The 12,536-nt window shown below is 49.0% G+C and overlaps 1 protein-coding gene across 2 annotated transcripts in view; it reads left to right on the top strand.

The window, feature by feature from the left end:
• The window catches only part of LOC142414812 (uncharacterized), a 49,098-nt gene extending 40,486 nt beyond the window's left edge, over window positions 1–8,612 (top strand). For both annotated transcript variants that reach the window (XM_075512525.1, XM_075512524.1), the window contains 5 exons: window positions 1,952–2,126; window positions 2,902–3,106; window positions 3,548–4,170; window positions 5,906–6,051; window positions 6,929–8,612. In XM_075512525.1, the coding sequence (XP_075368640.1) occupies window positions 1,952–2,126; window positions 2,902–3,106; window positions 3,548–4,170; window positions 5,906–6,051; window positions 6,929–7,724 (1,945 nt within the window). In that variant the 3' untranslated portion in view covers window positions 7,725–8,612. The remainder of the gene's footprint in view (window positions 1–1,951; window positions 2,127–2,901; window positions 3,107–3,547; window positions 4,171–5,905; window positions 6,052–6,928) is intronic.
• The last annotated feature ends 3,924 nt before the right edge of the window (window positions 8,613–12,536 follow it).

Here is a 12,536-nt window from a genome sequence, read left to right as displayed (position 1 = left end):
TCTGCATGTTTCAACCAGAAGCTGTTTGAGCAGGAGCAGCTTTTGGAAATGGTGGTTTTCCGGCAGTGGCATCCTCTTCAAGAGCTTTCTTGCTCCTTAACCTCTGCCTGCCTTCCCACGGCTGCGCCTAGCTGAACTGTTCATACTTTACCAACTCAATGAAACATTAATGAAATGATCTGGCTGGGAATACATGAGGAAGGATATTTTTTTCAACCCAGATCATTTCAAGACTGATTTTAGATCATGGCTACACAGACAGTTACACTGGTACCCCAAATGTGGCTAGGGATGGGAGGGAGGAAGGAGACAGGAACCTCTTAAGCCAGGCTGGGCCAGGACAGTACCATGGGACCACAGCCTTGCTGTGTGCCTGCGCTGCTCTTACTGCAAGCCTGTAAAGGGGATAATGCAGTCCGTACTACAGACTGCTCTGTGACAGCACTGATGTTGGTATTCCCTTTCTACAGGCTGGGGAGAAGAAGCCTGGAGGGGTGAAGTGACGTTTCCAAATCCACACGGCAGGGAGTTAGCACAGCAAAAAGTAAAAGCCAGCAGCCTGCTGTTAGCACTGTCCTGTTGCTGTGCAGCCGTGGCTAAACGCTTTTTAAGTTGGTAAATCCTCTGGTAGTGTCAGCTGGGACCTGGAAGCATAAATGGAGGAAGATGAAAAAGCATCAGCTGGAAAGTTGCAAACCAGCTTTTCTGGCCTGACAACAGAACCAGTTTGTACTCTGGGAGATTTGTTCCCTCTTCAGTGATTTCAGTGTTGGCTGATGGTTTGTTACCGGAGCCAACTGTCATTCATTGTAAGGAAAATGTCCCTCTGTCTTACGTATTTGCTTGTAGCTGACAGTGTTGGAATTGCGCATTAGCAGTATGACCTACCAGTGTAAGTTCACAAGTGAAGCCTTTAAGAAGCAGATTTTTGTCATGGGAGACTTTTGTTAAGCATAAAATACATGCATGACCTGAAATATGTTCCAGACGTGGGCTTCCTCAATGTGCAAGCATCCGTATCCAGTCCTGACAACCTTTCTTTTTAAAGGAATCCAAGCCCATAAAAATTAAGTAAACCCAAAATGAAAAAATTAATATTCTTCCAAGCAGGCTGCATTATGCATGGAAATAAGGTGTCTTAGAGAGTCTGTTAAAAAAAAATGTGTCACAAGTAGTATCACAAACTACAGCCTGTCAACTACTCTGTCAAGTCAGTGGTTTTGCACCAGACTGTGTCTGTCTGGAGAGGTGGTGCTGTCTACAGAGAGGGGAACGTGGGGTTGGAACAGGCTGCCTGTAGCAGCCAGGCCAGGCCCTTGTTAGCACCAGGCAGTGGTGAATAAGAGCATCCCAGAATTGCCAAGTGAGAACAACAGACTCTGCCAATCTTTTCAGGACTCTTACGTCCACCAAAAGGCCCGATCCTGAGTTCACTGAAAGCAGAGGGAATCTTTCCAGTGGTTTCAGCAGGCTTGGGATCATATGAGATGACAAACAGAGGGAAAGCTCCTTTAATCCTCTAATCTTTTCAAAGTATTACGGTTTTTAGCAGGTGATTTTCTTCCAGATGAGCAATATCGTTTCTGTGTTGACAACATCTCTTTAAATAGCAGCAAATATGGATATGGCCTACTTAGAAAGAGGTTTTTCTGGTCCCTATGGGAGAACCTCATGTTTTATGGACACAAAAAATGCCCTGTGAACACCCGAGACTTGATATCCCAGACTGATGCTGGCCTAAGTGCAATTACCCAATTTGCACTGCTATGTTTAGAGCCTCTGAAACACACACAGAGCCATCCATGCCAACCAGTCTAAATTCCTGCCTGCGCTTTCCCTGAACTGTTGTGGGAGGTTGTTCGAACCTGGGCTTGCTCAGTCTTATCTATGTCAGGAACAGCAGGTGAACTGCATACGTGATGTTCATCAGAGTCTGGTTCTTCCCCTGCAGCTGCAATGCTGAGACTGCTGCCAAATCCCCCTCCAAGGGACAGTGTGATCTGAGGGAAGCTGATATCCCACCTCCAGAGGACAGCCAGCAGCCCACAGCGATGTCCATGGCAACAGAGACCTGGGAGGACAAGCCAAGCAATGAGACATCCAGCGACAGTCCACCTGCAGGGAATGTAAGGGAGAGGAATTCCCCTCTCATCTTGGGCATGTGTTCAGGATTTTTTTTCTTGTCAGAAGCTCTAAAGGATCCCTTCGTTCTAGGAACTGGGCAGGCTGGGAGCCTGGGATCTGAAATCACACCAACTCCCATGAGCTATTAAACTCTGTTAGAAGCATTTCTAGTGCCTTTTTTATTAGCGTTAATGAAACAGGAGTCGGTTTTGTGCCCCACCTATCTGCCACCGCATCTCTTGCAGGGAGTTCAGCAATAACCCCTTCATGGCTTTTGGTGTGCCACCAGCCCCTCATTGCTGCACTGCCTGGGAGATCAGAGAGACTCCCTCCTGGTCCCCACTTGGTCAAACTCCTAATGTAGGTAAGGCATAGAGACTGGACTTCCTGACCCTGCAGTGCTGAAACGTTCACAGAACAGAGGCAAGCTAGCTCAGATCGCTGGAGGACAGGCTCAGCACCCCCTTTAGGCCCTTAGCCAGGGCTATGCTGTTGACTTCTTCATGGTTATTTGACAGCCGTGATCCAGCCACTACGGAGCCACTGTACTCAGAGCTACACAACAGCAAAGGGAGAGGGGTCCTTGCTGTTAGGACTAAGCAAGACAGAGGGACCTGGGGGGACAGATTTCTTAATGATCATGTAGCGGAGCTGCATTTACAATCCCACCGCTGATGAGTTTCCTTTTCTCTCCTTTGGCAACTAAAATCCAGTGGCTGCAAACCAGGTGCTGCTTTGACCACTGCCTTGCTCCAAACCCACTTGCCTTTCTTGCAGACCCCCAGTCCCAGCTGCCGCCGATCCAGCTCCGACATCGTCCATGAGAGCACGGATGGTGCCAAGGCCCAGCGGGAGTGCCGGCTGCGGCCGCACTTCAGTGACCCTATGCCGACAGACTCGGTGAAGAGGAAGCAGCTGGAGCTGAAGATTGCAGCTGCAGCACGGCAGCACGCACAGAAGCGCCGGCAGGAGCGAGACTACGGTACCCACATTCTGCACACTCAGAGGGGGTTGATGGGCCACATGCTGAGCCCTGCTACACTGGTGTAAATATGGAGTGACTCTAATGACCTGGGGGAGGGAAGCATTCTGGGTTTAACCCAGGCATGCAAGAAATCAGGATCTACTCTGCTGTGTCTTTGTCCCTGGCTGGCAGATGGCAGGGGAAGAGAGAGCCCAAATGAGTTCACAGGTATGGGCAGTGCAGGGATGACAGGCCCCGAGCTTCACCTGGGAGCCATTTACTTCTGACTCTCGCCAGTCTCAGCAGCCAAACAGGAGGGGAGACAGCTAACAGCCCTGCTTTCACCAGATCTAGCCTGCCCCCGCAGGGTTCCTGCCACTCATGGCTGTGCCATCTTGAGCTCCTCAGGTGAGCTCTGTGCAGCTGGCAATGCCTGTAATGATTTGTGTCTGTTCTCAGGTCCAGTGGTAGCAAAAGCCAACCTTGGCCATGGTGGCAGCTTTGATGAGACCCGCCGCGCCCCACGTGGCTCCCTCCGCTCCAGACATCATTGGAGCAATGTCAGCAGCCTGAGCACAGACAGCGGGATTGTTGGCGTGAACGATGTCCGGGATGACCTGGATCCCAGCGAGGCCACCCGGACCAAGTCAGCAGATGTGGAGAGGGCAGATAGTGGCATTGGCCAGATGCCAGCCAGAAAGTGGAGGAACAGGGCATCTGAAACGCTGAGCTCCCTGCAAGCCTGGGAAGCCCACCGTCCCTGCACCGACTGTGGCGAAAGGGACCTCCCGGTGGAGACAGATGTGCAGAACTGCAATCAGAGGCGGGCTGACCTCTGCGAGAAGTGCCGCAAGCGCAGGACAGAGCGCAAGGAGTCTGTGCTGGAGTTTGTCAACACAGAGGCCAGCTATGGAGAGGACCTGCGCATCATCAAAGAGGAGTTCTACCTCCCCATGCAGGCTGCTGGGCTTCTGAGCCAGGAGCAGCTCCTGGGCATCTTCAGCAACATCCAGGAGCTCATCGACCTCAACGAGAACTTCCTGGAGGTACTCCAGGAAGAGATCGATCAGGCCTTTGACCAGGTATGATGCTGCGTGCTCTACAGGCGCTGGACCAGGCAGACAGGAATAGGTTTTGCATTAGTGAGGCAGCATAGATGGAGCAGGGGATCAGGAGGTAGGACTCCTGGGTTCTGGTCATCTGCCCAGTACCTTCCTTGCTCAGCGAGGAATAAACCAGTGATTTCCATAGGCCTGTGCCAGGTCACAGCTGCTCGCCTCACTCTCTGCTCTGGTAATGCCCCTGACATTAGCAGGCCATCAGCAGTCTAGCTCCTTTATCCCATTAACAGGATCTAACTGTCCTATTACCCAAGTTAGCTTTAAGCCAGTTAGCTTGGACACTGATAAGCGTGTGACCATGGGGGCACAGAGCTCAGCTTGGTCTGGCCACCAGAAGAATGGAGGGGACCGAGCTCACGGGCCACGCTCTTATCCAACGCTGAGCTGGCTCGCTTCAGGCTGGCTTGGGTGTATTTGCCTTGGGTTGCTGTTTATTGCAGCTTGCCTCTAGGCTGTGTGGCTAGGCAGCACAGGCTGCTCCCTGCTCTGGTGACAATTGGCCCTTACAGCTCTGTGTACCAGTTGCTTCTACCAATACACCCTGCCTTGCACAAGGGACTTTCCTACCCCATGAGCGTGGTGGTCAGAGGGCAGAGAAATAGAAATAAGACTCTAGAGCAGCAGACAATCTCTGCAAAGGATACATAAACAGCTCCACACTCTCCTTTCTTCAACAAACCAAAACCCACTTGTTGCTGTATCAGTCTCACCAGGATGTTTTGTTCTCTAGGAAACACATCCCTCCTTTCCCTTTCCGAAACCCTGCATGTCAGACTGAGCGACACATGTCTCAAAAATTGGCAACTTTGACAACCACTCTCATGCACCTGGCACAGCGAAGACAGATGTGCACTGCGGGTGTGATGTCCCCTGTGAATAATTTATTGAGACAATGGCTTCTACAAAGAGCCGTGGGTTTCCCTGTCTCCTCCTCCATGTTGCCCTTTGCAGTCAGAGCTCAGTACTGCACCAAAAAGCCGCCAGGAGCCAGAGAGCTGCTCCCTCTCTCGCTGCTCAAATGAGTAGTGATTGCGGAGCATGTCAGCATACACCTAGACAAAGCCAAGAGCATTATGTGGCACCAGATTCTTACTATTCCCTTATTTTATTACACATCCAGAAATCAGAGAACAATTTACCATGAAATTTATTTTTCACTTAGGCATCAAAGTAGCCAGTCAGAGCACAACTGAAGGAGAGTGCTTCCCAGCCAGACCAGTTGCTGAGAACAACTGCAGAAGTTGTTAAGTGCCATGTCTGTTACCAGAGTTACAGGCTGCCTCTGCCCATTTGCTCCTAAATGCTCTCTGTTAATTTATGCACTGCTGCATTAGTCTTACGGCAGACCTGCTGGCAAGAAGGGCCCCAGTACATCCTCCTGACTAGCAGGCACACTCTGGCCTCTGGCCTTTGAGCCCCTGCTCTGGTGAGCTGGCCAAGCCCACAGAAGCAGAGAAGACATCTCTATGTGTAGAAGAGCAAGCAGTTAGACCAGCTTTCCTTCCCCTCCCCACACAGTGCTTCCCCCAGGACCTGCAGGGACTGCCTTTCCACCAGGAAGGGTGAGCCCAGTTCCACCTTTGGTCTGGTGTTCACCAGATCCTGCAGTAGGTTCATGCTGATAGGACTGAACGCAGGCTCCATGCTTGTGCCTCTCCTGAGCTAACCCAGCAGGGGCTGTATTGCATGCTTGCAGGGTGATGATGACCTGATGACCGTGTGCATCGGCGAAATATTTCTAGAGTTCGTCAACATGCTGCCAGCCTTTCAGACCTACTGTCTTCAGCAGTCCTCCTCCGTGAATATGCTCAATGCGCTGGAGAAGGAGAAAGAGTTGCTCAGGTGAGAAAGGGGCTGAGCGTATTTTCCCAGGCTTTGGGGACAGGAAGGCACCAGGCTGAGGGTGAAGCTTTTGTCAGCTCAACTAGATCAAAGTTTTGATGCTAATGTTCTTCAGTGATGTTCTTCAGCTGATCTCTCTTGGGGCGAGCAGAGTAATTTACTCTCCAAAACATATTAACCCCTTGATATCTCCACTGAGGCAGCCAGTTGGTCCCTGGCTGTACACTATATTTTGTGGTACCAGTGTTTGCCCACTGACTGCTGGGCTGAACTTTCACCAAATAACACCCAGCTGAGAACAGCTCTCAGTCCCTGCGCCAGAGCATGGTTTGGATTTCCACTGGGGAAAGCCACTGTATGAAGCATGCATGGCTTGAATTTATTTCCCATTCCTAGCCCTGGCCTTTTGGGCAACGTCAGGTGAGTCACTTCTCTCTTTCCACTGCAACAGCTTAAAATGATGACGGTACCAAATTCTGGTTTAGACTGCTTTGTAATCTAACGATGAAAGGAGCTACAAATTAGTGTAATCTGATATAAGCTGATCTATCTGCCTCGGGCCTGACGTAGGTACACACTACGTCAGTGTGTATCAGAGAAAGATCACACCCTCGTTGTTTTACAACGATTTAATAGAAGACTGCCAGGATGTTACGTGCTAGTGTCCCAGGCACCTCATCGCCGTTCTGCAGCTGAGCACAGCTGCAGAAATTGTTGTTAGTTTTTGAGAAGACAGAATTCACAAGGCTGTTAAAACCAGAGGGGGGGCTGCAGTGCCCAGCAGCTGCCAGCACCACACTGTTCATTTGCATTTAGGATTTCAGCATCTGCTGGCAGAACAGCCACCATTTCATTCCCTCTTCTTAAATCCCTGCAGAATATTCCTCAATGTCTCCCAGAACGACAACACAGCACTGCGGCGGATGAACTTGAGGTCCTTCCTGATGGCCCCTTTGCAAAGAGTCACCAAGTACCCACTGCTGCTCAGCAGAATCATCAAGGCCACCACTGAGTACCACCCAGATCATGGCAGCCTGCGGGAGGCCAAGAGCCGCATCGAGTCCCACCTGGAGCACATCAACATGAAAACCAAGCAGGAGGGGAACACATGGACCCTCCGCTCGTTTCGCCAGGACAGCAAGAAGAAAAGGGAAGTCATCAACATTGAGATGAGAGAAACCGCCCTCAAAACTGTAGGTTGGCTGCGGGAGGAAACGCGATTTGTGATGGAGGGGTCTCTGCAGCTGGCCCAGCCCCCCGACGGCCAGTGGGTGAAGAAAGGCAGCAAGACCCTGAAGTTCCAGAACATGCAGGTCCTCCTCCTGGTGAACATGAAGCGTGTGTCTGAGTCCAGCTTGGAGTCAGCCGAGCCAGGGCCTGTGAAGGACGCTGTGCTGGTACTCATCAGGGACAAAAATAACGGGAAGTTCCATTTGCTCAGGGAGCCCTTGAGGCTGAGTAACTGCATTGTCTCTACTGATCCCGACTGCGACGACACTTTTGAACTCATTGAGATCAGGCGGGAGGCGTTTGTGTTCCGGGACAGCGACCGGGCACGGACTCACCACTGGTTCAGGCAGATCAGGCGGTACTCGAGGGAGCTGGGCTCCTGGAAGAAGCGGCGGAACGCGCTGCCCAACATCATGATCAGCACCCCTCACACCAGGCCCTGAGTCCTGCGCAGGCAGCACGCAGGGAGACTTGGCTTGACCAGTGCCACGTGCAAGAGGACCATCAAGAGCCTCAGTGGCTTGAACTTGCTCTGCTCCGTGGACAACACAGGGAGGAGCCTGGCTCATGAAGACTCTTAGCAGCACTGGAAGCAAGCATTACAGCCTAATTCTGATCTCCAGCCTCAGGACTCACAACCTGTTTGTGGCTGATGTACATGCAGAGATGGCTTCCCTCGAGGAGCAGATCTCTGGAAGAAAATACTGAGTTTAACTTGTTAATATTGCACTGCGGGAGAATGATGTATGATGCTTGCCATTGCATGGATTGTGTTGAAAGCCGGTCTTGACAACATGAGAGAGGTTTCCACCATTGACTGTATTTCATCAGCATTAGGTAAAGTCAGGGTCAAAACTAGGTGCAGTATTATGCAACAGTGGAGGAAAGTTGGAGAAAATTATGTTTTCCACTGCTACTCCTAAGCACTATATTTCATTGTTCACCTCTGTATATTCAGTCAAAATACTTGTTTAACAAGAAAGGTCTTTCATCTTTAATCCAAATCAAGTAGGTATCAATTTGCTGAGATTCAGCTGCATGCACACAGCAAGGAAAAAAAAATCAGACAAGAATAAAAGGAGTTCTTGCTCTCTGACACATACACCCCAAATACGTGTAGAACCTGTGGAAGAGCAGTATACCCCCACTGAAAGTCTGTTATTTAACTGACTTAGGGACTGGAACATAACGCTGCATCTGAAATATCTCAGAAGTGTATGTAAATATAGCTCCGCTACCACTTAAAAGTTTGCGATTATTTAAATGATGTAATCTAGTGTATTTCAAAATTTAACTGAAAGGAACAATTTACATTGTACTGTAGAGTAACATAAAAGGTTTTAATAATTATGTTTCAATGACTTTAGGTGGGTATTTTTTTGAACACTTGTTTTCTGGAGTAGATATTTCATTTAGTGTGGGTGGCATTCAGGTGAACAATGTGCCTACGTCCGTTCTTTGGATCCCCTGAACAGAATTCAGGGGCTACTCCTAATGAGACTGGGCGAACAGTACAAGCCTGCTACCCCAGTTCTCACTAGACAACAATAGACTGGCACAAAATCTTATGCCTGGGCAGGTCAGGCCCCAGCGCACCAGACATGAGAGCTGAAACTGAGGCCACAAAAGCGCTCCCCCATAAGGTCCAGCCTCTCTCAGCTCCGCAGCAGGGAAATGACTCGAAGCTGAACAATGGTAAAAAGGCAAACAGGGTTTAACCTTTTCAGCCTGACGTTACCACTGACCCCGGCCTTGCGATTACAAGATCAGCAGAATGTCACGCTGTGACTTACACAGCAAAGGCCAGATTACAGCCCTAGAGGCTAAGTTAAAGGAGCCTGAATTTTGGTCGGTGGGTCTCAGAGGACAGCCTGTAAATGTTCTTTCAGCTGCCCCCAGGGTAAGGACAAAGCCAATCAGTATTATTCACTCCCAACAAAGTATTTCTGTTACAGGCATTTATTTTACAGGAGGATTCACACAAAGAAGCATAATTGTGCATTTCTCCAGAGATCAGTCAGCATCAGTGAGCGCACAAACGAAGGTGGACAGAGGCTACCTTCACGTAGGTAGCCCTAGTCTTGTAAAGTCACCACTGACCCAAGGCCTGAGCAGGCCTGCAAACCGTGCCCAGTGCTTTGTCCTCCTGCCGCAGCTGCCAGGGCTTGTTACACTGCTCTGGGCACTGAGGCAGGCACCAGCAGTGAGACATGTGCATACTGGCTCTATTTTCTTTTCATCTGCACTGTCCAGCATTTTTGTCCTTGAGGAAACGGGAGTTGTGGCATCATCAGGGGCTTTACAAACACGTACCCAAGACGTGAGGGTGGCAGCACACAGCTGAGCGCTGCAGCGAGCGATAGCTGGCAAAATGCTTGTTGGGGCAGCAGCCTGACTCCCTCAAGTGAGACGGAATTCCCTCCAGCTATTTCTAGTCATTAGACAATAAATTGTTTGTTCCCCCAAAATACGCACTGAACAGCCAGTGACGAGCATGACGCATTGCTTTTATAAGTTTGTTGCTTGTTTTTCAAACAGATGGATGCCTAAGCAGACCAGCTGCTGGAGGAAGATTTCTCTGATGCTGTCATGACAGATCTGCATCTAACAGCCTTCAAGCCCCACTCACCTAAAATGCAAAAAGCAACAGCTTGTAGCACCTTTGTTTTCTCTCCCAAGATCAAAATGGCGCAGCTACCTTCTCTTCATTACCACCAGTGGCAGTTTTGATAAGGGAAGGCATAAGTACAGTAAGCCTAATAGCTTAATTTATCCAAACAGCGAGTTTCCTTTCTGGAAAGTTTTCAATTACTTTCCAGCACAGTGATTTTCTCCATACCAATTCACGCTCAAAACCAGCAGTGGACTGTTTGTACAGTCATATCTTTAAATCAAGATACCTTTAGTCACCCTGGCTGTTCAAAAAGGTTAGAGAACAATAAGTATATGTAAAAGGTCTGATATTTAGCATCAATCTTGCATTTGGGTGATTGTTCAATTTATCAGATTCAGGGGTTTTCTAGGTATCACAGGAAACACCTGCCTGCCAGGCTCCTAGTAATCATGGCCTATTTCCTCTGAATCAGGCAAACTCTCCCCTAAAGAAGGTCCATAAATAATCGCTGGGTGTTGAGTTACGAGCAGGACGTGTACTTGGTGCTGTAGCCCTGTCCTAAAAAACCTGTGGCCAGGGAACAGCACAAGCTCTTTGATCTGGGACAGCCTGCTACAGGAAGCGACGGCCCAATTGTTGAACCTGTCAAACTAGACAGAGGTTGTGCTTCCAATGTTATTTATCTTTGATGTATCCGGTGTGTGCTCAGCTGCTTGCCTGCCTTTAAATTACAGGTGTTGAAAGCGAGCATGAGCACAGAACAGTCTCTGTGGCCCCGCAAGCGCTCATGCTGTGGGGTGAGCCTGCAGAGGAAGGGCAAGGAATGTCAGCCCACTGACAAAACAGTGGGTTTCCATAATCCCCAGGCACCTTTCTGAACTGGATGATCCCTCTCCTGGGAAGTTGCAGGTCTTTCAGTATCACATGTACATATCTTACTTGGCAGCCCTGGAGATTAGTTGTGCTGTATTTTTCCATTCCTGATTAACAAACCCTGACAAAATGCTATTATAACCCAGGGTACTTGGGAACAGCACTGTCTGTAAGCCAAGAAAGCAATTATTTGTTCCAAACTGGCCATCCTAGGGCTCCATAATATTTTTATGCCTCTCAGAAGTCATGGCTGACAATACTAAGATTACTTTTCAAGACCCCTGCCCACTGAACTTACCCTGCTAGTACAAGCAAGCCTCTCTGGAAGTACCATGGCAGGGGGGGGAGAAAGTCAGATTACTCCCTTGATTTATCAGAACTCATAAATGACCTTTAACAATAATTTAGAATGAGTCTTGCTGGTCATTTACCAGGAAAACAACAACAACAGGCAGTCTTCCTCATAGAGTCCATGTAGTTTTGAGCTCAAGGCAGAGACACAAGAAAACACAACACTGGATTAAGAGCCCCCTGTGAGATCAGGTCCCAAGGAGAGAAGGAATAGCTACTTTAATTTAAGAGTCAGCAGCCTGGGTGGGAAAGCCTGAAAAAAGCACGGGGAGATGAAGAGCAAATACTTTAGAGGGCAGAGACTTCTGCTTTAGCGAACAGAGATCTCCTTTACGGTGTTCTTGTACATTCCTGGTTGTCCTTAACAGAAGCGACGATGGAGAAGGGGCGTTCAACGTGGGTCTCCACTATGTGACCCAGAACACATCTGAAAGGGAGCACCGGCTTTGGTCTGGCAGCAAGAAGCTATTGTAGCTGTTCACTGGAGACCGAGAGATTGACCTCAGCACATCCCAAATCCTGAAAAAAAAGCTCCGAGATAATCTCGGATCTCCTGCCTTGGGGAACTTCAATCATTCAATGCACATGAATCTATTATGGAGCTAAAGTCTCAGCAAGGCAGATCTCCAGCAGGAGATTCTGGTGAATCTTGCACTCTCTTGCTTGTCCCCAACATCCTCAAAGGGAAGATAATTCAAATCTATCGTCAAAGATAACCCTTCAGGGCTCATGGATGAGGCAGCTGTAGTAACTCTCTTTTCATGATATCAGCCCTGTCTCCTCTTAGATGTATGCTGGGGAACCAGGTGAGATTAAGCTGGAATTAGGCTGACATTCTCTGACTTGAAATTGGAAAAACCTGGAACCAAAAGTAGTGGAGGAAACTGTCCTGACAGAGATCAGATAAATGTTCAAAGATCTCACTGTCACCATTAAGTGACCTGCTGTCACTTCAGTGGAATATGACAGAGCAAAAAGCCTTACCAGTCAGGCAGACAAAGGAACTGCCTTATTTCTCACAGAGGCTGCTGCAGAATATCAATATGACTAGAAACAGGTACAAGCAATTAAAAAAAAAAAAAGAAGGCAAAGTTTTGACAATAACACTGCACAGTCCAAAAACTCCAGGCACGCCCCAAGGCCACTCATTAGAAAAAAAGACATCTCCCTCGGGAAGTTGAATGTGGTCCCCTAAGGGAAACCTTTCTACAACATGGATGGAAAAGTTGAGCGATAGGAACATAGAGGATCCTCTTCAACAGAGAGTGAAGAACCCTAACGAGGGATCGGAACACAGGCAGAGCATCCTCCAGCACTGGTCTCTGCCCAGGCTTGGCTGGGAGCAGTTACACAGCTGGAAAAAGTTGAAAAGCTGGCATTACGCTCTAGGTCCATTAGCAGGGATGAACGTAAAGGT

Source organism: Mycteria americana, chromosome 9 (assembly GCF_035582795.1).
Source record: "Mycteria americana isolate JAX WOST 10 ecotype Jacksonville Zoo and Gardens chromosome 9, USCA_MyAme_1.0, whole genome shotgun sequence".
In the NCBI taxonomy this organism is placed as follows: domain Eukaryota; kingdom Metazoa; phylum Chordata; class Aves; order Ciconiiformes; family Ciconiidae; genus Mycteria; species Mycteria americana.
The sequence above is the reverse complement of the archived record's forward strand: the minus strand, read 5'-3'. Positions and strand labels throughout refer to the sequence as shown.